This window comes from Monodelphis domestica, chromosome X (assembly GCF_027887165.1).
Source record: "Monodelphis domestica isolate mMonDom1 chromosome X, mMonDom1.pri, whole genome shotgun sequence".
In the NCBI taxonomy this organism is placed as follows: Eukaryota; Metazoa; Chordata; class Mammalia; order Didelphimorphia; family Didelphidae; genus Monodelphis; species Monodelphis domestica.
Genome location: NC_077235.1, coordinates 9,271,749 through 9,296,741, shown reverse-complemented (window position 1 = coordinate 9,296,741; position 24,993 = coordinate 9,271,749). Strand labels below are relative to the sequence as shown.

General features: G+C 42.7%; 1 protein-coding gene across 3 annotated transcripts in view; it reads right to left on the bottom strand.

Annotated features, from left to right (window-relative positions):
• The window catches only part of DOCK11 (dedicator of cytokinesis 11), a 243,510-nt gene that overhangs the window by 31,204 nt on the left and 187,313 nt on the right, over window positions 1–24,993 (bottom strand). For all 3 annotated transcript variants that reach the window (XR_474957.3, XM_001364195.3, XM_007507772.3), the window contains exons 43-52: window positions 23,892–24,107; window positions 23,742–23,799; window positions 20,524–20,630; window positions 14,631–14,753; window positions 13,334–13,447; window positions 11,577–11,723; window positions 8,382–8,592; window positions 7,912–8,102; window positions 6,489–6,589; window positions 3,827–3,965 (exon numbers count right to left, since the gene is read on the bottom strand). Coding sequence is in view for 2 of the 3 variants with exons in the window: in XM_001364195.3 (XP_001364232.1) it covers window positions 3,827–3,965; window positions 6,489–6,589; window positions 7,912–8,102; window positions 8,382–8,592; window positions 11,577–11,723; window positions 13,334–13,447; window positions 14,631–14,753; window positions 20,524–20,630; window positions 23,742–23,799; window positions 23,892–24,107 (1,407 nt within the window). In the remaining variant the exon portion in view is untranslated. The remainder of the gene's footprint in view (window positions 1–3,826; window positions 3,966–6,488; window positions 6,590–7,911; window positions 8,103–8,381; window positions 8,593–11,576; window positions 11,724–13,333; window positions 13,448–14,630; window positions 14,754–20,523; window positions 20,631–23,741; window positions 23,800–23,891; window positions 24,108–24,993) is intronic.

Here is a 24,993-nt window from a genome sequence, read left to right as displayed (position 1 = left end):
AGTGGTGGGCCTCAGGCTGTTTCCTCCTGCAGCTCATTTAATTTTTCTTTCAAGAATTAGGGTGCCCTACCATTTGGCACATGCATGTTCAGGACTGAGAGAACTTCACTGGGCATGGTGCCTTTTTGCAAACTGCAACTTCCCTGATTATCTCTTGGAATTCTTTTTTTGCTTTTTCTGAGACCATTATGGCTACTTCCACCTTTTTTGACTTCAGCACAGGCCCATAACTGAATAGAAAGGGAACAGAACAAGCTTGAAAACTGAGTCGCAAGATGGAAGGCAGCCTGGTTCATTCAACTCCTACAGTTAACCACTTGCGATCCTGATCCCCTCAATTTCTTCATGCCTAGATTCCCATGAACATTTCTAGCAATGATAAAGTTCTGAGTGCTTACACTGATCACTTCCCATACAGTTTAACCTTGCTTAGTCCTTTAAAATTCTTGGTTCATATTTACCTTTTTATGCTTCTCCCGAGTCTTAACATTGGAGTGTCACAATTCCTATTTGGCTCTGGCCTTTTCTTCAGGAATGCTTGAAAATTCTCTATTTCATTAAACATCTGTCCGTTCCCCTCCCTTCTGCATAGGGTTCCCTTCAGTTTTGCTGGGTAGGTTATTCTTCGTTGTGTTCTGTGCTTGGGCCAAACTCCCAGCCCAGATGTCTTAATGTCACTTTATTTCATTTTCTGGTACATCATGCCCCCTCTGCCTACTGCTCTCCCCTGCCTGCAAAGGCTTCCCTTGAAGGTGTTTCCAAAGCATTAGTCAGAGCTGGACTTTTTAGTACAAAAGCAATTGCCTTGCCCTGGGCCTGGAAGCAACCAAGCAGCAAATATTTCTGACATCTTTACTTTACTGTGTTTACACTGAATACAGACTACAGCATTTGTTTCTCAAGTTAGGCCAGCACATATTATATGTGAACACACATACCTGCACATATGGCCAATTTTGTGTTTTAAAGGTCCTGGAGTCTAACTGTGTGTCCAATTTGGTTCTGTTTGTTTAAGAGGTTTTGATCACGTGCCTTCTCCATGTAAAATGGTGTCTTTCCAGGCCCTTATGTACCATTTCTATCCCCCCTCCATGTTATCTGCCCTCGAGGGTCTTTGGAAAGATGCTGTACTTGCCTTTCCCTATGATTTTTTCTCTCCTACATTTCTCCTTGCATCAGTGTGGCCAGAAGAGTGCAGGTTCTCTTGAGAAGAAGCAATCCCAGTGGCCACAGCAAACTATGCTTCTCCAGAAGGGCCTCCTGACGGCTAAGTGGAAGGCCAAGGGAGAAGACTACAGAAGCTGGTGACCTGGAATTCACCCACTGCTCCCATCTCCTCATCTCTTTGTCTCTCCTCTCTCTCCTTTCCCCTCCTGTCTCTCTTTGATCCTTTCTCTCTCTAAAGGAAGAAAGGAAGACAAAGAAGAAAAGAAGGAGAAGAGAGGAGAGGAGAAAAAGGAGAGATGGAAAAGAGAAGTGAGAAGAGTGGAGAGGAGGAGGAGAAAGAAAGGAGTGAGGAGAGATAGAGAAAGGAGAGAAAAGAGTGACTGAGAGACAGAGAGGAGACCGTGACAATGGAGAAGAAAGATGATAATTAAGAGCAAAGGACAAAGGAGAAAGCAGAGGAGAATCAGTGATCGGAAGAAAGAAAAGAGAGATAATGACTCAGAGGAGGAAAAGAGATGAGAGAGGGGAGAGAAAGTGTTAAGAGAGGAGAGCAGCAGACAGAGAAAGGAGGGAGAAGAGAGAGGAGCAGAAGAGGAAAGGGTAGACAATGGAAAGAAAGGAGAGGGATGTTTTCATTGATCCTGCTAGTGATAGGAATCGCTGGAGCTTATTGCCTGGGGGCAAAGTATGGTCAGACCTACACTTCCGAAACATCAATTTGCGAGTGAAATGGAGGATGGATTGCACTGGGGAGACACCAACCAGCATACTGTTCCAGTAGCTCAGGCTTGAGGGCATGGGGGCACTTTCAAAGTAGAGAAGGGGGAGGCGAAGTCAAGATGGCGGCCTAGAAGGAGCAGAAGTTCAGACCTCTGAATACCCTTCCTTACTGATCACAAACTGAATGCTCCTAGGGGAATGAAAATCAAACTTAACAACAAGACAGAGCCAAGGAACCTTCCTGATGGACTTGATTCAAAAGGTATACCCCCCTCTCCCCCCGAAAAGCCGGAATCCGAGAACACTCAGTTTTAAGGGGAAGGCAGAAAGAAGGTCCCAGGACCCATTCCCCCTTCCCACCTAGAGCGCTGAGACTCCAGCGGCAGCTGGAATTTCTGGGCGGGCAAAGGTGCTGGTCTGGAGGGTGTACCTTGTGGGCAGGGCTGTGCCAAGTTCAGAGCATCCAACACAGATGGCAGGGAAGGAGCTAGAGAGGGAGCATAGACCTGGCAGCCTGGCAAGAGCTGTGGAGCTCCTCCATATTTGCTCCAGCCTTCCAGGAGGTTTTGGACTCAGAGCACACTCAGCCCAACTAAGCTGAACTTAATCCCATCAAAAGTCTCCAGAACTCAAGGAAGCCCAGGCTCCACACCCATCCTCATTGACTGCTGGACTTTAAGCCAATCAAAAGCCTCCAGAGGACAGGGAAGCTTAAACCCCCAACAACCCTCCCCCAGAGACTACACCGAGAGATCTTCTGTTAAAGCTCCAAGAGGGAAGACTGACAGAAGCTCCCCAAACCAAAAAATGAGAGGAGCAAGAGCACAGACAAATACGGGAATTAAAGAAGGGGTGAATATGAGCAAACAACAGAAAAATAAGAAAGAAACTACAATGGACAGCTTCTACTCAGCAAAGGGAACAGAGGGGGAGAGATCAGCAAACGATAAATCAGAAATCCCAGCAAATTGGATACAGGCTGTGGAAGAACTCAAAATACAATTAAGAGAGGCTGAAGACAACTGGGAAAAGAACTTAAAAACTAAGATAAGTCATCTGGAAACAGAGGCACTTGAACTAAAACAAGAAAATAGTGTCTTGAAAGCCGAAATCAATCAGCTGGAAAAGAGGCAAAGGAGATGAAAGATGAGGCAAAGAAGATGAAAGATGAGACAAAGGAGATGAAAGACGAGGTAAAGAGGATGAAAGATGACCTTCAAAGAAAATCAGAGTAGAGAAGGGGATGTATATGAAAGCTGCTACAAAGGTAGAATGGACATGGGAGGTGCCACAGTGAGGAATTGAGGATGACACTCAGCTTGTGAGCCTGTGGGTCTGGGAAAATGGGGGTGCCCTCAACAGAAATAGGGAAGTTAGGAAGAAGGATAATGAGCTCAGTTCTGGGCATGCTGAGTTGAAGATGTCTATGGGACATAGAATTTAAAATGTCCAAATAGGTAGCTGAAGATATGAAGTTGCAGGTGAGGGCCAAACAAGTAGATCTGAGAGTCATCTACATGGAGATTATGTTGGAAACCATGGTAGTTGATGAGATCCCTAAGTGAAACAGTATAGAGGAGCAGCAGCTAGGTCACACAGTGGATAGAGTGCCAGGCCTGGAGTCAGGAGGTCCTGGGTTCAAATCTGGCCTCAGACACTTCCCAGCTGTGTGACCCTGGGCAAGTCACTTGACCCCCATTGTCTAGCCCTTACCACTCTTCTGCCTTGGAGCCAATACACAGTATTGATTCCAAGATGGAAGGTAAAGGTTTGGGGAAAAAAGAGATTTGGGGAAGATTAATAACTTATATTTGCTTTCAGTACTAGCTCACAGCGACCATTTAAAGTGGTACAATGAAGTAGATGCCAACTTTCCAATACCAACTGTTTGTTGAGCCATGTATTGGAAGCATTTTGATTTGGGTGTTGCAGTGCTTACCTGCTCATGGATAATGTCTGCCAGTTCTTTCACCATGTCTCTAAAGTTGGACTTTAATCCCTCGTGGTACTCAATCTGATCTTCTTTAATAAGTCGTTCATTGAGTTCAAGAGCAATGCTGCAGGCTTGTATGAATTTCCTATGGATGAACAGGAAAAGAGCAGCTAGCTGTCATATTTCTGAAATGGAAGACCAGTCTTCAGAGTCATTCAAGTTCTGTCTGGGACGGGCTGTGTAATCTTAGATTAGCCACTTAACCTTTCATTGTTCCTTAGGCTACTCCCTAAGATAGCGTTGCCAAAAAGATGCACATCAGCAGAGGGAGGAGTGTTCAGTCAGACTATTTATTCCCATATCCATTAAGTGTCTACTGTGTGCTCTGCAGGCACTGTGCTTATCTGGAGGTATCGATGCCAATGAAATCACAGGTTTGGATAAAAAACCCACTTCTGTGACAGTGTAACATGCCTTGAAACTGTGCCTTGCTTAGTAAAAAGACTGAGGGTCTTGGGTATTCCTCTACTGGGAAAGCTCTCATTTTACTTGGTGAAAATCTGGCTGCTCTGAGTTCACTTCGTCCAGGGAACCCTTCCCCCCCCCCCCACCTGAGCTTTGTCCATCTCTGAACTCTGGTGTGTGGGTTGGACAATAGGCAAGCAGTCCTGGTCCATGTTAGTTCCTTCATTTACTCAATCAATAGTAACTGAGTGCTAGGAAGAACCCAGAAATGTGAGCCAGACTTTGCCTTCCAAGTGTCCACCTTGCAGGAGGGCAAAAAGTTACACAACCTTGTCAGAATTAAATAACAATGAGCTCTCCCAAGGCTAAATTTCAAACAGAAGGTTTAGACTCCACTCCAGGAGGGTGTGAGCAAGAATGTGAAGGAGTGTTGGGGAGAGTAAGGAAAGGATTGTGGTTCTAGTAAAAAGCTTGTGTCAGCAAAAAGGGGGAGATCAGGCTGGAGAAGCCTGGGAATGACACAGAGCTAAAAAGTTGTCTGAGACGGAATTTGAACTTAGGTGATTTTGACACCCAAGTTCAGCGCTCTGTCCACACTGTGGCAGCTTGTGGATGACTGGCTCCACAAGGAGTGGACACTGAATGTAACAGCCACGGTATCTCAGAGCTAGAAGGAACTTCAGTGGTCATCAAGGCCAACCCATAAACCAATGGTGTCCTTAGTAGAACCCAGCCAACAAGAGGTTGTCTGACCTCTGCCTTGAGACCCCCAAGGTCAGAGAACTTACTACCCCTTGAGGCAGCACATTCCACTTTGGGAGAGCTCTTAAGGATTAGAAAGAGTTTCTCCACATCTCTAAAGGACTTCTTTGCAACTAGTATCCAATGCTCTTGGTCGGGCTGTGAAGACAAGTCTCATGCTTCCTTAATGTAGCATCCCTTCAAATACCTGCTCTACAGATCTCATATGTCACTGCCCCTTCAAGCAAGTCTTCTTTTCTCCAAGCTCAACACGCACAGTTCCTCCAGTCAGTCCTCATATGTCACCAACTTATGGATGGCCTCAAAACCCTTTACCAATGCCCTCTAGATTCATTTACTGAGAAAAGTCCCTCAGAGCAGCAGGGACAATGTTACCGGCCTTCTCTCCTTTAGGCTAGTAGATTCAAAGGTGCTTAGGTCTTGCTTACTCCCGATGGGAGTATCTGTAAGGGTTCTAGCCTCCTTCATCCTCTCGTGTTCAGGAGCTACTCAGGTCAGTGTGAAGTCCTGGTAGAGCTGACCAGCTGCCAGAAGGGCCTCCTGGGGACTGGGGTATTCTCCTGATCGGGACTCAAGGGGCCTTGGGCGGTGGCTCTGCCACAGACTTGCACCCATTCCTGCTGGGAGCTTTATTTTAATATCACCAGATGAGGGCGGGTCTGGCCTTCCAAAGATCTAAATGGAACATGTCATCATGGGTTGTCTGGATATGAACATGCATCTGTATGTGTTCAATTGCCTCAATTAACCCAGACATTTTTTGGGTGAGGGTTAGAGGACAGAAATGTTGCCCAGTGCTTCTGGAGCCCCACACAGCTTTACATAAATATCACTGACTGCATGAGAATAGTGGTTGCTGTTTAACATGGGGCAACTAATGAAAACCAAATAAGAATGTTAAAATCAGTAACTCTAGAAGAAAAGTGTGACCTCCCTGGCATCTCTCTCCATCATCCACCTTCTAAATAGCATAGATAATCAGAGCAGCTAACACTTCTCTACCTCTTTAAAGTCTGCAAAATGTTTTACTTGGGACTAATCAGAATCTTTGGGACATAAGCCTGTTCAGTCCTGCCTTTGCAGGCCACCCCACTATAGGGACTTCTTACTGTATGCTGCACAACGTAGAAGTAAAAGGGGCTAGTGGAAAGGAGGTAGAGGGGCAGAGGGAGTGAAACTCTGCAATGTGGTGCACATCAGGGTGCCAGGGTGCTCTGATGGACAGCAGGCATTTTCATTTGCTCTGCCTGAAACTCTGAACTGGAAAAATACTGAGCCACTTGTGAGAGGGCCTGAAGAATGAGAGAGGCTGTGTGCCTCCTATACCACTGGAGAGAACTTGGGCACTATAACGAAAGAGAGCCTAGTGTTTGGGGAGGAATGCCTGAGAGAGAGAGACTGCCTTGGGGGTCTAACAACAAGAAGCTCGAGAGCAACCTACCTGAACATGTCTTTCAATTCATTCACTTTCTTGGTGGGATACTTGCTGGCCTGATGGTCACTTAAGAATGCCCTGGCATATGCCAAGGGGCCAGCATTTACCTAAAGTTGCCGAAGGAAGTAAATTGACATTAGACAGGAAAGAAGTAGTCTACAGTGGTTCTCTGATTTTGTCCCCTTAGTATACTTTACAAATTATTGAAAACCTTTTCTCAAAGAGCTTCTGTTTACCTGGCTTATATTTACTATGGTCCAAATTAAAACACCTCAGTATTATTACAAAAGGGCAGGTAGGTGGTGCAGGAGATGGAACACTGGGCCTGGAATCAGGGAGAAAACTTCCTGAGTTCAAATCTGTCCTCAGACACTTACTAGCTGTGAGATCCTGGGTAAGTCACTTTACCTGATTTACTTCAGTTTCCTCATTTGTAAAATGAATTGGAGAAGGGAATGGCAGGGACATCTTGGTGGTTCTGTGGATTAAGAACTAGGCCTAGACACAGGAGGTTCTAGGTTCAAATCTGGCCTCAGACGCTTCTTAGCTGTGTCAGGCAAGTTACTTGATGCCGTATTGCCTAGCCCTTACCACTCTCTTCTGCCTTGGAACTAATAAACAGTACTGATTCTAAGATGGAAAGGAAGGATTTTTGTTTGTTTGTTTTAAAAGAAGGCAATGGCAAGCTACTCCAATATCTTTGCCAAGAAAACCCCAAATGGAGTCACAAAAAGCCTAACATGACTGAAGAACAAATTATAACAGAACCAGTTTTGACTTTGAAGACCCCCTGCAAGGGTCTTAAGAGATCCCCAGAGCACAGTAACACAGTCAGAAATGTTGGTGGGCATGACTATGTGCCCTTTGAGCTACTATTGTAGCTACATTATAGTTACAGCTGAAATAAAAGTAGCTTCAGATTCAAAATCATTTTGGCCTTTCTTCTTTTCAGGAAAAAGAAACTTTGAGATCCTCTCCAAAAGATCTATTTGTCATGGTTGTTGCCTAGCCATGTCCAACTCTTCTTGATTCCAGGCTTGGCACCCTATCCACCGTACCACCTAGTGGCTCCCAAAAGATGCAGAGAAAGCCATAGATAGGAACTGCCCAAATGGACTCCAGTGTCTGTCAGTGGAAGGGGAGAAGCCATGTGATGAAACCACCATCCACCCACCCAAGTACATGGTGGAGGCCTTACTTTATTATTCTAGTGATTCTTGTTTGCTGGAACCAACCTTGGGCAAAGATGACATTCTAATGAATGAGTACATGAATTCTAATCTGCAAATCCAGAACCTGGTTCTAGCATCTCTGACAAGAACACAGTCAAGTGCAGCCCAAGTCATGTAGAGTCAAAGCGCTTTAGGGTAAATGACTCCATCCCCGAGCTTAAACATGTCGTCCCATGATCCTTGGCGGCAGGACATACCTGGACAGAAACACAGCCTTGTAATTTGAGTTGGAGCTGAATCATGTCCACGTCGGCAGCAGAACAGAGTTTCTGCAACTCAGCAGTTTTATCTTTTACTTCATCAGTGGCAACATCAATGGGTTTTAAATTAATTTGTTGTTCATAATTTATAGGGATCCTCTTCTTAACATATGGAAACGAGTTTGATGCTATTAAAACGTTAGATGAGTTTATTGTATCAGAAAGACTTTTTCATAATAGTCAAAGAAAACCTCTAAAGGCTCCATTCCCCCCCATGACTTGTCTAGGAGTTGGTGCATTTGAGCAATAGGCCTGGGGGAAGCTTTCTGAACTAGACAATAGCTCTGAGCCATTGGGAATTCGGCTTCAGCACAGCAGAGAGACTGCAGGAGAGCCATGGGTAGCAGCTGACATCTTTATGGATGCACCAAGTGGGGAGCCCACGCAGGATAGAGTTGGCTACTTACTAGTCAGAATGGTCCGCCGCTTACACTGCTCCTCCACAGAGCCTTGCTTTTTGCCAGATAAAGTATAAGGAGCCTCAAAAACAAATCTGTTGATGTTATGATTTTTTTCAAACTCTGTCTTCCTTTCAGATAGCTCTTTATCTTCAAAGTAGGGCTTCACATAAGTGACTTGGATATAGGCATATTTGGGATCGAGGTCTTTGACATTTACCTGTAAGACAAACATTTATACTCACTGGAGAGGGAAAGGGAGCATAACAAATAAGCTAGAGCCATATGACAACCAATTCAGAAGAAGCTGATGGCTAAAAGCTTGGAATGGAGGATACACTCAGGTAGTAGTTCCAATTTGGAAATACTTGACCTCAGGGACTGAATCAATCCTAGTTCCCCTCCCTACCCCTGTATATTAAATTGGGGACAGGGATGACTCATCTGGTCCTGCCCCAAAGGCATTAGGGAATTCAGATGCTCCACACCAGGTCAATGAAGCCTGGATGCCCAGCCCATCAAAGTCTCAACTGTGCCTGTTACTCATTCTTTGGGCTATAGTGACTTTTAAAAAATGTGGTTCACTACTATTGGACCTGCAGCAAAAGCATGTCATTTACTACCCTTTCTCACTCTGCTCCAGAACCCTACAAAGACCCACATTATTTCCTACCATCCCTAAGCTTAAGAGTAAGGATTTCATGGCTAGGGCTCCTCTCGTGTGAGATGGCTTTGATTCATTGGGCTCAGAGGTCATTATTATCATACCCTGTCCCAAGCAGGAATGGTAATTCAAGGAATCGGAAACATAGTCAATTATTACACTGCTATACTGCTCATTTTCTATAACATGTTATTCCAGCAGCTTAAAATCAGGATAAACCAATGTGAACTGGAAGGACCTCCAGGAAGTGATGCAGAGTGAAAGGAGCAGAACCAGGAGAGCATTGTACACAGAGACGGATACACTGTGGCACAATAGAATGTAATGGACTTCTCTACTAGCAGCAATGCAGTGACCCAGGACAATTCTGAGAGACCTATGAGAAAGATGCTATTCACACCCAGAGAAAGAACTATGAGAGCAGAAACACCAAAGAAAAACATAGGATTGATCCTGTGGTTCAATGGGACATGATTGGGGATGCAGACGCTAAGGGATCACCCTAGTGCAAATATCAATAATATGGAAATAGGTCTTGATCAATGACACATGTAAAACCCAGTGGAATTGTGAGTTAGCTACTGGAGGGGGGTGGGAGAAGGAGAGGGAAAGAACACGAATCTTGTAACCATGGAAAAATTTTCTTAATCAATAAAATAAAATTAATATTAAAAAAATAAAAAAAATCAGGGTAAACCAGCCATGGCTTCCATAAATGGTGTTCTTGGGGTGTGTCAAAGTGGACACAGTACACATTTCTCCACTTCTGAGGTCAGACAGGTGACACAGTGACCCACAGGCACTCAACCTACAGTCTCTCAACTGGACTGGTAGTAGGTAGTATTCCCATGCAGATCACTCCAGAGCTGACATGCAAAAACCTTCCACCACTGCTCAGAGACATTTAACTCTCCCTCCAAAAGCCGCACTGTCTTGGGGTGAGCAAGGAGGCCTGTGTGTGGGTAAGGATGAATTGGCGCTATTCGCTACTATTCCTTGAACTTGAGATTTCTAAGGCTGGTTTGCACACAAGGAAGACCATAGTATTAATAGCTTCCACTTTTCAATCACTTCCCCTTGAATACAGAGTGTAGGAGCCTCCTCTGGCTCTGCAGTTGTTTTGGAAAAAACACAGGCACTACGTGTTGCCCATATTTCGCTCAGCTTTCTGGGACAAAAGGAACTCTATGTAGGGTCTTCACAAAGTCCTTGAACTACTTGTAAACTTGGATGACTTAGCTTGTAATGCTAGGAGCCATCCATAATCTTTCTGGTAATTAGGGAAAATTGTTCATTGCTGGGCTGGTCTAGACCTCAGTTCTGCTCATCTTAAGGGGCTGGGCAACTTCTTGCCTAAAGTTGATATTTTTCATTGTCATAAAACCTCAAATAAAAAATGTTATAGACTTATACACCAGCTAATTGTCTAAAATTCAAAGCCTCAGCACACTGAACAGATCTCACAGACTACAGCCTAAGGCATTAAAAATTTCCAGTATGAATTCATATTCATATTCATATAATTATCCTACAACATTGGGGGCTGGAAGTAAGTTTATGTGTGTGAACATTCCAGGGACAATTAAGGAGCTGTGATGGGCTGTGAGGATGCCCTTCCAGAGCCCCTGAAAAGGAAAATACTGGGAGATTCTTCAATTCTGCATCTTTCTAAACTGTTTCGTTTGTCTAGAGCCTAGCACTATGCTCTTTGTACACAGCACGGGCTTAATAATTATTTGTTCAGTTTCATGCCATGTCTTCAAAGCCAGCAGCAGTCCATCATGTAGACAGAGATGCTCCGAGCATCAGATCATTTTTTTCTAGGGGATGTTGGTACATCTTGCCACTCCTAGCACTTTCTTCTATTTTAAATTTAAAAGTTTGGACAAGAAAAAGGAGTTGTCAGTGCTCAGCTACTTGAAAATATTTTGCTTTCGGTTGCTACAATGTCCGAGAAAAATACAAACATTGCTCCAAATAACGTTCTCATCACTTGGCCACAGAAACCAGAATCGGTCGGGCAAGAACTTGGTTTCTTGTAAAGAAACTGCCACATGTTTACCTTCATGGGAGCAGGAGGAAGAACTACAGCTGAGGATTTCTCAGTGGACTTAAGGACAGCAAAGTGGAACAGGGTTTGGGCGAAGCCTAGATAGAACAATCGACTCCTTGTCCCTTTCAAATACTTTGTAAGCAACTACTTAATTTCATTCACATAGATGAAGGCCATGAGCCACTTAGGGTCAGAGAACTCAATGTAGCTCACTGCACCTTTGGCTAAAGCTTCCAACTCTCTTAATCCAGTTGCATGTTCTTTGATTCTATAATATCACGGGGGCATAGGCGGAGGGGAGGCTGGAGGGCCAGAAGGAGGACTAAGTTTCAGATATAGAAAGAGAGTCAGAGGGGTTGTGGCCCTCCCTCTGCTTCTCAAAGTCGGACCTCTGCAGCCTGCTGCCATGCAAGTGAAAGAGGCAAGTGCCTGCAAGAGCTTGGGAAGGACTCAGAAAGGCTCCCTAAAAAGGCAGGGCATGCATTACCTTGTCTGAATCTTGAATGATTTTGACGTTATCAGCACCAAATTTTTCACCATAAAGTTTGACGAGTCTCAAGGATATCTCGGAGAGGCCGGTGAGCTTTGGCTCTTTGTAGATGTACTCTTTTCCATCTTCTTCCTCAAAGAAAGCCTATTGCAAAGTTCCAACATAGAGCCTTTTAAGAATGCCTCTGGCAGACATTTAAATTGTCCATTAAAAACATATTTTTGAATACTTTGAAAAGAAGTAATTTATACATGTGTCAACATGAACTCTGGAGACCCCAATCCTGCCCCTGTCCCTGGAGACTTCACCCCAAGGGAAGACTCAAACTTAACAGTTTCAGAATGAAGAATAGGCCTTAACGTACTTGCTGATCCCAGCTTAGGTGGGGCAAGCAGGCCTAATCAAATGCTAAAGTACCCTTTTAGTCTTCAAAGTTTCCCCCATTGTCAACACCTGTACAGGAACCATGCTTTTAGTATACATTGTAAGGCGACCACTGCCTGACACCCAGCTTCTTTCTGGCTCTGATTTCTTTCCCAAGCTTGTTTGCATTCTGTCAGTATAGGCTGGACCTCTCATTTCCTTGTAGCCATAGTAATGTCAGTCAATCGGACTTCCCCGTCCTTAGTCCCCCGAATGGAACAGGAGTTCCCCGAGTTCTACTGTTCTTGGGAGGATCATCCAGGGTGGTGACCCTCTCAGAGATACTGCTGCCAGAGTGCCAGAGCTTTGGCTCCTGTGACTTTTTAGGCACTTGACTGTGGAGCAGCCAGATATTGAACACTACTAGCTCTTTCCTGATGAAAGACTTGGCTTTTCTCACTACTTTAGTACTTCTGTGTTTTTCCCACATCAACACGTGTATATATAACATCCAAAGTTAAACGAAAATAAAAAGCGAAGGCATTACAGTATAGCAAAACCTATTTCTATTCCTCAGAAAGCTGCAAGAGCCTCATTCTGAGGAAGCACATTGATCCATAAACCACAGAAAGGCATAAATGAAAGGAAGCATTCCTGTCTCTCAGGAATCATACTATGAAAGCTGGGCTCTCTCGTATACTCTCAAGCAGGGCCAAATTGCCATGCCTGAACCCTGGGAGGGCCCCAGGACTGTGCCCAGGAGCTGAATCCATTCCCCTTCTCACTCTCCTCCTTGCCCAACAATGTGGAAAGGCTGGTTTTGAACTTGGGGGAGAGAAGATTGGGGCTGAGCACAGCTAAATCTGGGACTGAATGCAACCCTAGGCAGAAGCCCAGGAAACCAGCCTCAAAGGGCCATGGCTAAAACCCAAAGGAGCAAGAAGGGAAGGGGACCAATTCTCCTTGAAGTTACCTCCCCACCCCCAGGCTTTAAAATATTGTCCTAGCTATATAATGGAAGGGGGAGATCACTGAGAAGTGAAGACTCCTAAAAGAGGAAACTAGGAGCAAAAGGCCCAGAGCAAATGCCTCTTTGGAATTTTCCCCTGTTCCCCAGAAGCCCTACCCTTTTCTCTCCTTTAAAAACAAGATCTATTTAAATTTCAAAGCATACTTTAGTAATCCTAATAGTTAAATGAAACTGAGATGAAAGAAATCTAAATCTTAAATCCTCTACTTGTACTTTCTAAAGACAACTGCAGGAACCCCAGAAGGCCTGGAATGGCTCTCTGTAAGGGACCAGAAAGGTACTTTGCTGCTCCAGTAAGTAACCCAAAGGCCAAATGAACACAATCATTTCTTTTCCAGCTTGCCAACCACAGCCCACTTACTTGTCCATAAAAGGCCACTCGGAAGAAAGTGCCTAAAAGCCTTTTCCTTGTGTGCATGACCTCCAAAATTTTAGTATAGGCTCCATGTAGGGTTCGATAAACTTGAGTGAGTTTCTGAAAAGTAGAATGCACAAATCAGCTGGGCCTTCCTTTTTAAAAAGCCATTTTCTAAATGCATTCAAGTGAAAGTTTCTACTGCAAAGTGATTTGGATGAGGACATTTCTTCATTGCCATCATTACACAGAAGTCCAGGAATAAATAAATCTGATATCTACGAGAGAAGCCAGATCCGTGCAGTCACAGAGCCCTTGCCAAGGGCCCCTGCACTGAGTGCTGCCCTCCTAGACTAGGTAGCCAGGGCTTTTCTGGCTTTGCAGCTCAGCAGCCATTGATCCCTACCATTGCCCTCATTTGGTAGAAAAAGCTTTACCAATACATAGGGATGTCCAGTGAACAAATCTTCATCTTCTGCAGGTGCCAGCTCTAAGGCACTAGTGGCTCCTGTGCCTGGACCCGCGCACTCACCTGCAGAGATTGCCTGCTTTCCCTCACAGCTCCTGGCCCTAATACTTCTCTGATTCTTGCAGCCAGATGCATAGACAAATGAAGCTACCAGGGCCCTAGGAACTATTGCTCCACCTGGAAGAGAACCTGCAGAGATCCCTTCCATGGATGCACAGGAAATGGGAATAGGAATATCATGACATGGGATGTAACTCTGCCCCAGGATGAAGAGGCCCATCTTCTCCCTTGCCCTCCCATAGATTTATAAACAATATACCTGTTGCACCTTTTTCTGCAAAGAAGGTTAAAAAGCTAGACCTCAAAGCTATTGAATGAATCATTAAATAAAGATGTATATTCTATATTAAAAGAATCAAGGTTCTCTTGGCTGGGCCTTCACAAGCAACAGGATCATAGAATGAGAGTTGGAAGAGATCTTAAAGGCCATCTAATCTACCTCCCTCATTTTATAGGTGATGAAAGCAAGTTTAAGAGAGGTTAAGTGACTTGCCCAAGGTCATATAGGTAGTGAGTGAAAGAATCAGGCTCTGAACCCAGGGTTCTCTGCAAGCATTTTGTGTTATGTTCTGCCTCACATTCTTCATTAATGACAGCCCAGATTCTTGTTGTGATGCTCAATAATTTGGCATTTAATTTACATGCAGTAAGATGAGAGTAATAAGATATTGCTAATCTTTCCAAGACTAAAATTACCTCTCTCCTTTCTTTTCTTTCAATAATTCTGCCAAAAATAGATTTTGCAATATTTTGATGATGTCTCAAACCACTTACCTCAAATTCCCGACGTTTCTCATAAATGGGAATGATCATTTTGGAAATCTCAGAAATTACTTCATAACGTTCTGCTTTCCACAAGCCATCTACACACTGCTCTAAGAGCTCCAACAGAACTTCCTGTGTTAAATAGAAATACACCATCAGGAAACAGAAATAATACAGGAGTTATGGACACATGCATATTGACATGTTCTAAATTAATATGATAGTTAGAATTCCATTCACTGCAATGAGTTTGAGACATTCCACCTTTGAAATGAAAGCTAACCACTATGGCATATGCAATAGGTCCACTGTATTTTCTAGGGGCTTGATTTTCTGTGTCAAAAATACTGTGAACTTCTAAACAGGGTGAAGTTGAGATGCTCTAGTGCTGTATTGGCAAACCTATGGCACACATGCCAGAGCATGCCAGAGGGGGCTGCTGCCTCCCTCCTTTCCACATATGCCTGAGGACATTTCTCACATCACCCACTCCTCTGCCCAGCAGCCCAATCGGGGTGTTTCCTCTCTCCCCTGTCTGGGGCAAGGCAGCTTACATGCAGTGTGAAGGTTGCAGCTTGGGGACTTGATATCTAAAAGATTTGCCATCACTGGCCTAGCAGGCTATAAGCTCCTTTTTGTTGTTCCTTTGTCTTTATGTTCCTATGAAGAGCTATGTGGTGCAATGGATAGAGTGCACGGTCTAGAGTCCAGAAGACCTGAGTTCAAATGTGGCCATAGAAATTTTCCTAGCTGTGTGATGCCGAGCAAATTACTTAACTTCTGTGTTGTAGCTCCCTTGACTGGAAAATGGGGATAATGATAGCACCTACTTCCCATGGTAGATGTGAGAATCAAATGAGAGAATATTTGTAAAGCACTTTAGTATAGTGCCTGGCATACAGCAGGTACTTAATAAATACTTGCTGCACTGAACTGAACTGCTGGTTCTAAAGCTGAGGGCATTTGCTACTTTAGAAAACTAGCCATGTCATTTCAGTTTCTTTGTGCTCAGAGCTGCCATATTTCCCTGGGGGTTGAATCTCTAACCGGTTGTCAGAAAAATGAACAGTTTTTGAGCAATTCTTAACATCCTGGGATAGCATTTAAAATAAGGGTGTAGAAATATTTTACTAAAAGCATATTTTCATTAAGTAAGTTACTCAAATGGATGGTAGCAATTTGTGTTATCCAGGCTTTTGTTCAACAGAATGTATATGGGCAAGACATGGGAATAGTGTGATAAAGAGGAAGGCCATTATGGTAGAGTGGGGATAGAAAGCTGGCCTCCCAAGAGGCAAGAAAGGAAATCAAGAAGACCTCAGTTCTAATTTTATCTCTGAAACAGACTGGCTGTGTGACCCCAGGCAAGTCACTTAACCTTTCAGCATCGTGGGCAACTCTCTAAGACCAAAGATGCTTTGATGGAGGGAGTTTTCTCACCCGGGAATTCCCTGTGTCAATGAAATCACAGGTCCAGGCTTTATCCTAAAATAAAATTCTACTTGCATATAATAAATTAAAAGAAGTTATAAATCATTAAAGATGAAAGCAAAAGCATCATTTAGGGATGCTCCCAAAGAAAATGGATTCCATTTCTTGATCGGTCACTCAAGCTACCACTCCCTTTGGGTGCATATATTTCCCCTGACTCACAGTCAGTTTTTATGAACAAGCTACAACGGGGCTCCCATTTCTCTCTGTATAAAGCTTTTGATAAATTTTCCCATACTAACATCCAGGCCTCTCCTTCAAATAATTAGCAGGTCCATGAACCTAGAAGCCACAGGGAAAAGCCTGTGGGCAGCTAAAGCCCAGAAAATCTCTGACTGACTATTTGGAACCTTTGGAGCAAGGAAAGAAAGCTTCAGAAATCACTTGGAAAGAATTTACACATGTTAACTCATTATCAAGAGCCATAAAGGAGATGTGGGGGACAAAAGTTGGGGTACGATTTTTCCAAATCTTGGGAGAGGGTTGTTACTCAGATGAACTAGAATCTGTCATTTCTCCAAAACTTCTGAAGCTTTCTGTTTTCAATCTATTGAAACTGCAGTTTTATATCTCCTATAGGAATCACAAGAGAAGGGAACCTTAAAAGATGAAAAAATAAAAGGAACAATCACAACTACTAGACAGTTATAAGCTACCAAAACGGCGAACACAAAAGAAACAGAGAACTAACTTCAAAAATATAAAATACTCCCCCAAACCAGAACACCAAATAGAGAACTTTAAATAAACCAATGTTAGAAAAAGGAGTAGCACTAGCTGTAAAGGAAGTCCAAAGCAGAGAAAGGGAATCCTGGTCCTGATGAATTCAGAGGAGAATCCTATATAAAGATAGATTCTATATCCTTTAACATAATTCTAAAAGTACATATTATATATACAATTCTGTGTAACTCTGAAAAACAATTAGTAGCAACACTACACAAACTGTTCTCAAAAATTGGGAAAGAAAGCATTCTACCAGATGCTTTTTATGAGACAAAGATAGTACTGATACCTCAACTAGGAAAGGACATAGCAGAGATTTTTTAACAAAAATCAATTGAAAATTTTTAAATAGAATACAGTCAAATAGACCACGGCAATTCATCCAAGAAATCATTCGTTATGACTAAGTTTGATTTATGCCAGGAAGACAAGGATGGTTCATCATTAAGATATCAATCATCATCATATTAAGACCAATCGCAGGGGGCAGCTGGGTAGCTCAGTGGATTGAGAGTCAGGCCTAGAGATGGGAGGTCCTGGGTTCAAATCTGGCCTCAGACACTTCCCAGCTGTGTGACCCTGGGCAAGTCCCTTGACCCCCAGTGCCTAGCCCTGACCGCTCTTCTGCCTTGGAGCCAATACACAGTATTGACTCCAAGACGGAAGGTGAGGGTTTTAAAATAAAAAGACCAATTGCATTCAAAAATCACAAAATTATCTCAACAGATAAATAAAAGGTCTTTGAAAAAATACAAATTTATGCTAAAAATCCTACAATGTACAGGCACAGATGGACTTCATATGCATAAAGAATATTCTATTTCTTGCTTTATAATGGGAGGGGTGGGGGAAGGAAGAGAATTTAAAAACCCAAGAATGTATACGCATAGAGGGGCTTTTTTAATATTCTAAAAATATCTATCTAAAACCAAAAGCAAGCATCATGTACAATAGTGACACACTAAAAGTTTTCTCAATAAATGCAACAGCTAAACAGCAATTGCATAAGACAAGAGAAAGAAATAAAATTGTAAAAATAGGTAAAGCAGAGATAAAATGATTCCATTTTACTGGTAACACTTTACTTAGAAAAACATAGGGAATCAACCAAAATACCAACTGAGATAATTAGCAAACCCTCAAAAATCAAAAACAGTTCTATATAATGGGAACAAAATCCAAGAGGCACTAATAGAAAAGGAAACCCCATTCCAAATAACTACAAAATGCATTAAAAAGTACTCGTGTGAATTCTGTTACAACCTGCTCCCCAAAGACAGAGAATAACTTAAATGGCTGGAGGACAATTTAGTGCTTGTGGTCAGTCCGTGCCAATATAACAAAATTACAATTCTGCCAGAGTTCATTTATAGCTCTGATGCTATAACAATCACACGATCAAAGGGCTCCTTCACAGAAGCCTCTGGTCTAGCCTGGATCTTCTTCTTCCGGTCACCCCAGAAGCCTGGCTATCCCCTATGGTTCAGTCACTAGTGCTTCTCTCTTTCCTCTTCCATTTGCAGTGGCCATGGGCACCACGGCAGAGTGGAAACAACACTAGCTTAGAAGTCTTAAGACCTGGCTTTTAACTCTGCCTATGGGTGATCTTAGCTTCATTAAATCTCAGTTACCTCATCTGTAAACTGGAGCTAACAATAGATACCTCCACAATGTGGTTGGAAAGTGCTTATAAAATAATTTATAGAAAAACCATTTTTCACATGTTAAATGTTAAGTGAAACACAGTCCCAACTGTAAGATAATTAATTATTCATCTATGACGGTGATGATGACTCTGAAATCTAAATGGCCAGTTGTGTACTCTCCTTTGAGTTCTAGTCCTTTACCTATTCTAACTGGCAGCTGGCCATTTCTATATAGATGTCCTATCACCTCAAGCTTAGCATGTCTAAAACTAGATTCGTCTTCCTCTCCGCAAACCAGCTCCACTTTTCTCACTTCCTTATTTCTATTAATGGCCTCCTGGCTTGAAATTTGAGTCATCTTTGATTTCTCTTCCTCTCTTACCAAGTCCTGGAATTTCTTCCTTTGTGATCTTTCTCACTTCTGTTCTTACCTTTCCATTCCTGATGGTATAACCCTAGCTCAGGCCTTCAGGACCTCTCTCCCTGTCTACTGGGATAGCTTATGGCCCTGTCTCTTGTCTCCCTCCTCTCTAATATAACTCCCAGCATCATGCTTCTAAAATACATTCATTCTGCCTTGTCACTCTGTTGATTAGTAGTAGTACAAAATCTATAGCCTTTCTTCCATGGCTCATCACAGTGATGATGAACCTTTTGGAGACCGAGTGCCCAAACTGTACCCTCAACACTATATGTGAGCCCCCTGCCCCTCCTTTACCCCAGAGAGGGGAGGGAAGAAGTACTCCCATTGGGCTGCTGGGAAGAAGGGTGGATCATGTGAGAGATGTCTAGGTACCAGTGGAGAGGGAGAAGGGAGCAGCCCCCTCTGGCACACATTTCATAGCTTTGCCAACACAGGCCTATCGTAATCTATTCTTTTACCTACACCAACCCTATAGTTCATCCAAACTGTCTCTGCATCTCAGAGCCCTTTCCTTCTTCTAGGAATGCCCTCCCATCTCTCTCCACTGCCTAAATCCTATCAAATGAGATAATGTTTGTAAAGTGCTTAGTACAATGTCTGGTGGTGGTAGGTACTTGATAAATGCCTGTTTCCTTCCCCCAACACTAGCATATCCTCTAAGGCCCAGATCTAAGCCCACTTCCTTCATGACCACCCCAGCTGGGAGTGATCCCTTGTTCTTCAAGCTCCTCAAGCACATACTATACCAGTGCTTGCTGTATATTATCTTGTGTGGACACATGCTCTACAAGGAGACTTTCAGTTCTTAGAATGCAGGGCATATGTTTTCTATTTCTACCTCTCATAGAGTATTTTGCCCAGAATCCAACATACGGCTCAGTAACTATTTGGTGATGAACTGCTAAAGCACTCGATCCCCTGTTAAGTTTTTTTTTTTAAAACCTTTACCTCCCATCTTAGAATCAATGTATTTTGGATTCAAGGCAGAAGAGTATTAAGGGCTAGGCAATGGGGATTAAGTGACTTGCCCAAGGTCACACAGATAGGAAGTGTTTGAGGTCTCATTTGAACCTAGGTCCAAGAAAACATTCAATTATTCCTTTGGTCTTAAAGATAGAAAACTTTAATTCTGTACTTTTGTGAAATTTTTTTCAAACTATGTTTACACTGCTCTGGTTAGAAGAAACAGATTTGTGGTTAGTAAGTAAGGTGCTGCATTTTATTTTACTTAAAAATTATTTTTATTTTTAAAATATGTTTCCATATTTCATTTTCTTTCTCTCCTATCCCCCCTCCCGGATCCAATAGATGTTGTATTTTAAAGAAATGTTGACTGGCAGATAACAATACAACCATATGTCTGCAAGAGAGTCTTTACATCTTGACAAAGCTGGGCAGTTTCATTCCCCAACAGGTCAATTTGGAGTAACTTTGAGGGTTCACCACAACACCCAATTCCCCAACCATACTAGTTCCTAAGGTGCTCTTAATCTTGGTGGGGAACACCCACTGATTTTTTCCCCAATAAGAAGCTTATTTGACACGGCTTTCAACATAAGCTGGGAGATCAAAGCACTTGTATATGAAGCTGACAGTGAAAATTTGGGCACATTACCTCACTATAATGGACATCCATCATTCCTGCATCTTCTTTCATTGCCCCTTCCTCATCAATATTGGGAGTAATTTTCTTGAAAGCCGAACACCCGCTGGAGAATAACTCTGTTTGGAAAGAATCATGGGAGTAAATCAGTAGAAAAATGTTCATCTTAAGCTGTCAGAAGACTCTGGGGGATTAGTTACACTTAAAAATCAGACCTCAGGACAATTTGTCAAAGAGCCAAAGGCATGGACTCAAGTTTGCTATCACAAAAAGGAAACTTATTTCTGTGTTTTTCAATCACTTAAACACATTGCATCAGACATTCTATTCAAAGAAAACAACTCCAGCAGAATTGCAAACTCCTTGAGAACAAGGACTGTTTCATTGTTTTGTCTTTGTAGCCTCAGAGGATAGCACAAAGCCTCAGTATAGAGTGGACCCTTAATATATATATATATATATATATTTGTTGCATTACCAGTAAGTATTTCTTTAAAGATACATTGTTGAAGCAGCTAGGCAGCTCAGTTGATCAAGGCCTGGAGATGTAAAGTCCTGGGTTCAAATATAACTTCAGATACTTCCTAGCCTTTTGATCCTGGACAAGTCACTTAACCCCAATTGCCTTACTGTTCTTCTGCCTTAGAGCCAATACTTAGTACTGATTCTAAGACAGAAGCTAAGGGTTTTAAAAAATTGCATATGTATGTATATAACAACTTAAACACTTCAAAACCTAAGAAGAAATCCAAGAACTCCAAGGCGGCATATGAGACATGGCTACTATGCCAGCTGACAAAGGTCATTTCATTTCCTCTTAGTAGAAAGAAAAGTTTGAGGGAAAACTTGAAGAGAATCAGCAGTTCAGTGGCTTTTTAAATGGAAAATTACACATGGATGAGTTCAAATGAGTCATCGGCTCCTCTGCAGGAACCTTCTTCCTTTTCTCAGTGCCTTCCTCATCAATAATCAGGTCCCACACCAAGGAGGTAATGGATATACAGTAAAGTGCTATATAAACAGGAGGAGTCTGCTGAGCAGTCTTAGTTTTCATTGTCAGTGAATCATTCTCAGTTCTCTATTCAGAGTTGTCCCTGGATACTCTGTTATCTCCAACCCTTATACATTCTTTGAAAATCCCATTAGTCCTGTGAAAGTTTGTGAAGCCTTCAGCCTGGACAACATGCCAAGACTTGAAACTCTTACTGGTTGAATTTGGGTCCAAACAATTTATGAGCCACACAGTAACCAGCTCCCTATGATTTGTTAGCTGATCAAGATATCAATGAGGCCCAGTACTGGCTCTGAGGGATTATCCACAACTATATACTAAAGATTACGGCAATGGATTCTGGCCTACATGAAATCATCCAGGTTTAAAAACAGACAGAGACTACAGCTAAACATTCAACCTTCTCCTAAGTTGATATTTTTGGCTTCACACACAATTCTGTTTTCTCCTGGCGAGGGAAGTTCTTTGATAGCCAAGAAGACCTTGAAGGCATCATACAATAAATACTTAAACGACTCCTTACAGACACTGAATGAGCTTGCTGTGTCATGCAGGCCCTGGTCTATGATACTGGGAATCTGCCCTTAACACAGGCACCTGAAAAACCACAGTGAGACCGATAGACTGTTTTCACTGAGATGCTGCACAGTGTATCTACTTCAACTTCTAACTGTGAAAGACTGAGAAAGAGAAACAGAGTCTGTTCTCACTTAGTTTGGAAGATGTGCACTTGTGGAGGATATTGGGGAAACTCTGTTTAAAATCTAAGCAATAGATTTGGTCTCTTCAGATTTTACTCCTCCCACTTTAGGACATAGTAGGGTCTAATTTAAAATTTCTTTTAAAAAAAACAATGGCAAATATTTCCAGTATAAGTTTCTCTCACTTTTCTAGTTCCCAGGAGGAATTGTAAGTTCAATATTGTTACTTACTCATTCATTTCTTTATTTGCTTATTTAGAGAATAGGTTGTTCTGATCCAGTTTGAAGGTAGTGTCATTCCTAACGGGCATGAGAGCATTCGACTTTGTGCTATTTCTGACCAGGCCCAATTCGCCCATCTTTAAGCAGCCCAATGGCCTTTGATACACGAGGCTTACCATATTGGTGCCAGACTTAGTCCAAATGCCAGGTCTCCTGAGTGCATGGCAGATCAGAGTGCCCAACCATCCTAGGTGCAGGGCTCTACAGGCCCATATCACCATGCTCTGCCCAACATTTAAATGTGTTGTAATTTTATATTTTCTTCTCAGGCACACCCTTGACACAAAAAGGGGAAATTGGGCCTTTTCTAGAAAATGTCTTGCCATTTTGAAGCTGTGGCAATTTTGCCAAAAGGAGAAAAACAAAATGCATCGACACTGTATTTCTCTGAATTGGGCAAAGCAATCTCAGTGTTAACTAATTTTAAAAGTCAAAATCCAAGTGAAGTGAATCCAGTTAGGAAGATAAAGACAAAAAAGAACATTTGTGAGTATCTGCTTACTGCTTTTTCGTCCTATAGGTTTTTTTTCCTTTTCCTCATACAGTAGGATATAATTTTTATAGACTGAGATAAGTGAGCAATGATTCCTCCACTAATTAGGGAGCTGTGCTTAAATTACTAACTACTTGAATCTCAAGGACAATTTTGTGGTTTGGTTCCCAGAGCCTCCAAAGCCTGACTCACTTTCGCCCTAGCATGGCTGTCTCCACAGTCTTAGCAGGAAGTAGTTTGGGTAGCTCTGCTGGATAAGGCCAGATTTCTTCACTGGCTTTCCCTACTGTGTACTGCCAGGCAGATTCTAAACCCATGCACCTGCTTGACAATATGTGTGGGTACAATGTTCTGCAAGACTTTAGAAGAGGAAGCTGCCTAAAAGACAAAGCCCCATATTATTAAGCAGGGCAAACAGAACAGAGACCTGGAAGCCACCTGAGTGTAGCTGTTGGCCTCCGGGGACCCACAAGAGCACAGTACCTGCTATTAACCCAGGTATTCCCATGGGCAGGCATCAGTGAAATGTGGGCAAATGTTAGGGAAGCAAGGCCTTGATATATTGCTGTGAGCTTTGCAGAAACTCCCAGCAGGAATGACATCAGAGGCAGTCTGCACACCCCACCTAGCATGGCCTAAGACTCCATGTTTCACATTGTGTTCACAGTACTAGCAAATAGGTGCCAGAGATATCAACATACTCAGTCAACCATTCCCCTGATGCCAAACAAGAGCAGCTTACTTTTTCGGTGAAGAAACTCTGCCACCAGAGCTGCTACATGGACATAACACATTGCAGCCTGCAAAAGGATGAGAAAGAAAGGAGAATCAGGCTGAGGGGTACTTCAGAAGGCCCTGCAACTAGGGCTGCACTGTAGCCACCGACAGTCACCTCAGAAAAATCGCCATTTTTGGTATGGATCTTTGCCATGCTGTCAAGCCAGGTTTTCCGAAGCTCTGGAGTACTTGCATAAGATTTGGCTAAGCTATACTGGAGATCAATCAGCATCTCTGGGTCTTTCTCATGCTCCTTCATCTGAGCTGTGGCCATAAGAACTGTACGGATTCTCTTGGTCAGATCTTTCACTTCTGCAGGAAAAGCAGTTGCCTAATTTAAAACAAAAACAAAACATAGAAGAATTTCATCACAGTCCGGTGTGTTCTGAGTCAGGTTCTTACCCAGAGAACAGCATAATTTTTTGCCCTGTGGTACATCTGAAGGAAGAACTCTGACATACACAAAATAATTAGACCTGAGTTTTGTCAGGATTAGAGAATTGATCTGATGCCAACACACCAAGCATATTTTCAGAGTCATTTGTCTACATTGGATGCCTTCTTTTTTTTCTTACACATCTGGCCAATGTTTAATGGCCCCAGACTCTTAATGAGGTGTTCAGTAAAAGTAGTGACCCTGCTGTGTCTTTCCAATTTCCTTGAGGAGTAATACTGAAGTCAGCCTTGCCTGGCACATTTAGTCCATATATGGTAAGTGAACAGACAAAGAGAAACAGGCAAAATGAATTCCCCCAGAGCCTTGGCACAGGAAAATTCTCTGACCCAAATGATCAATTATGCATCACATAAAACAAACATGTCCCTCCCTGTCCAAGAGAATTTTCAAAGATCAGTGATCTGTTGGGAGAGTGTTTCTAGACTAGATCAGATCGGAAATTTGGTAAATTAAAATTACTGGCCACTGGCAATACAAATACACACACACACACACACACACACACACACACACACACACACCTGTATATGCCTGTACATTTACTTATTTGTAGGGAAGAAAAATTAAGTCCCTTTCTCACAGTTCTGCCATAACAACCCATTATCATCTGTATATCTGTGACTCTCTTCAAGAATAGCACAAGAGAGGCAGTTGGGAACTGGTTTACATCAATTTACACACAGGTGTGTGTGCAAAATAGCTCAACAAATTTTACGGGTTTATTTATGGAGTCACAAAGGGGCTGTGCTGCTTGAGGAAA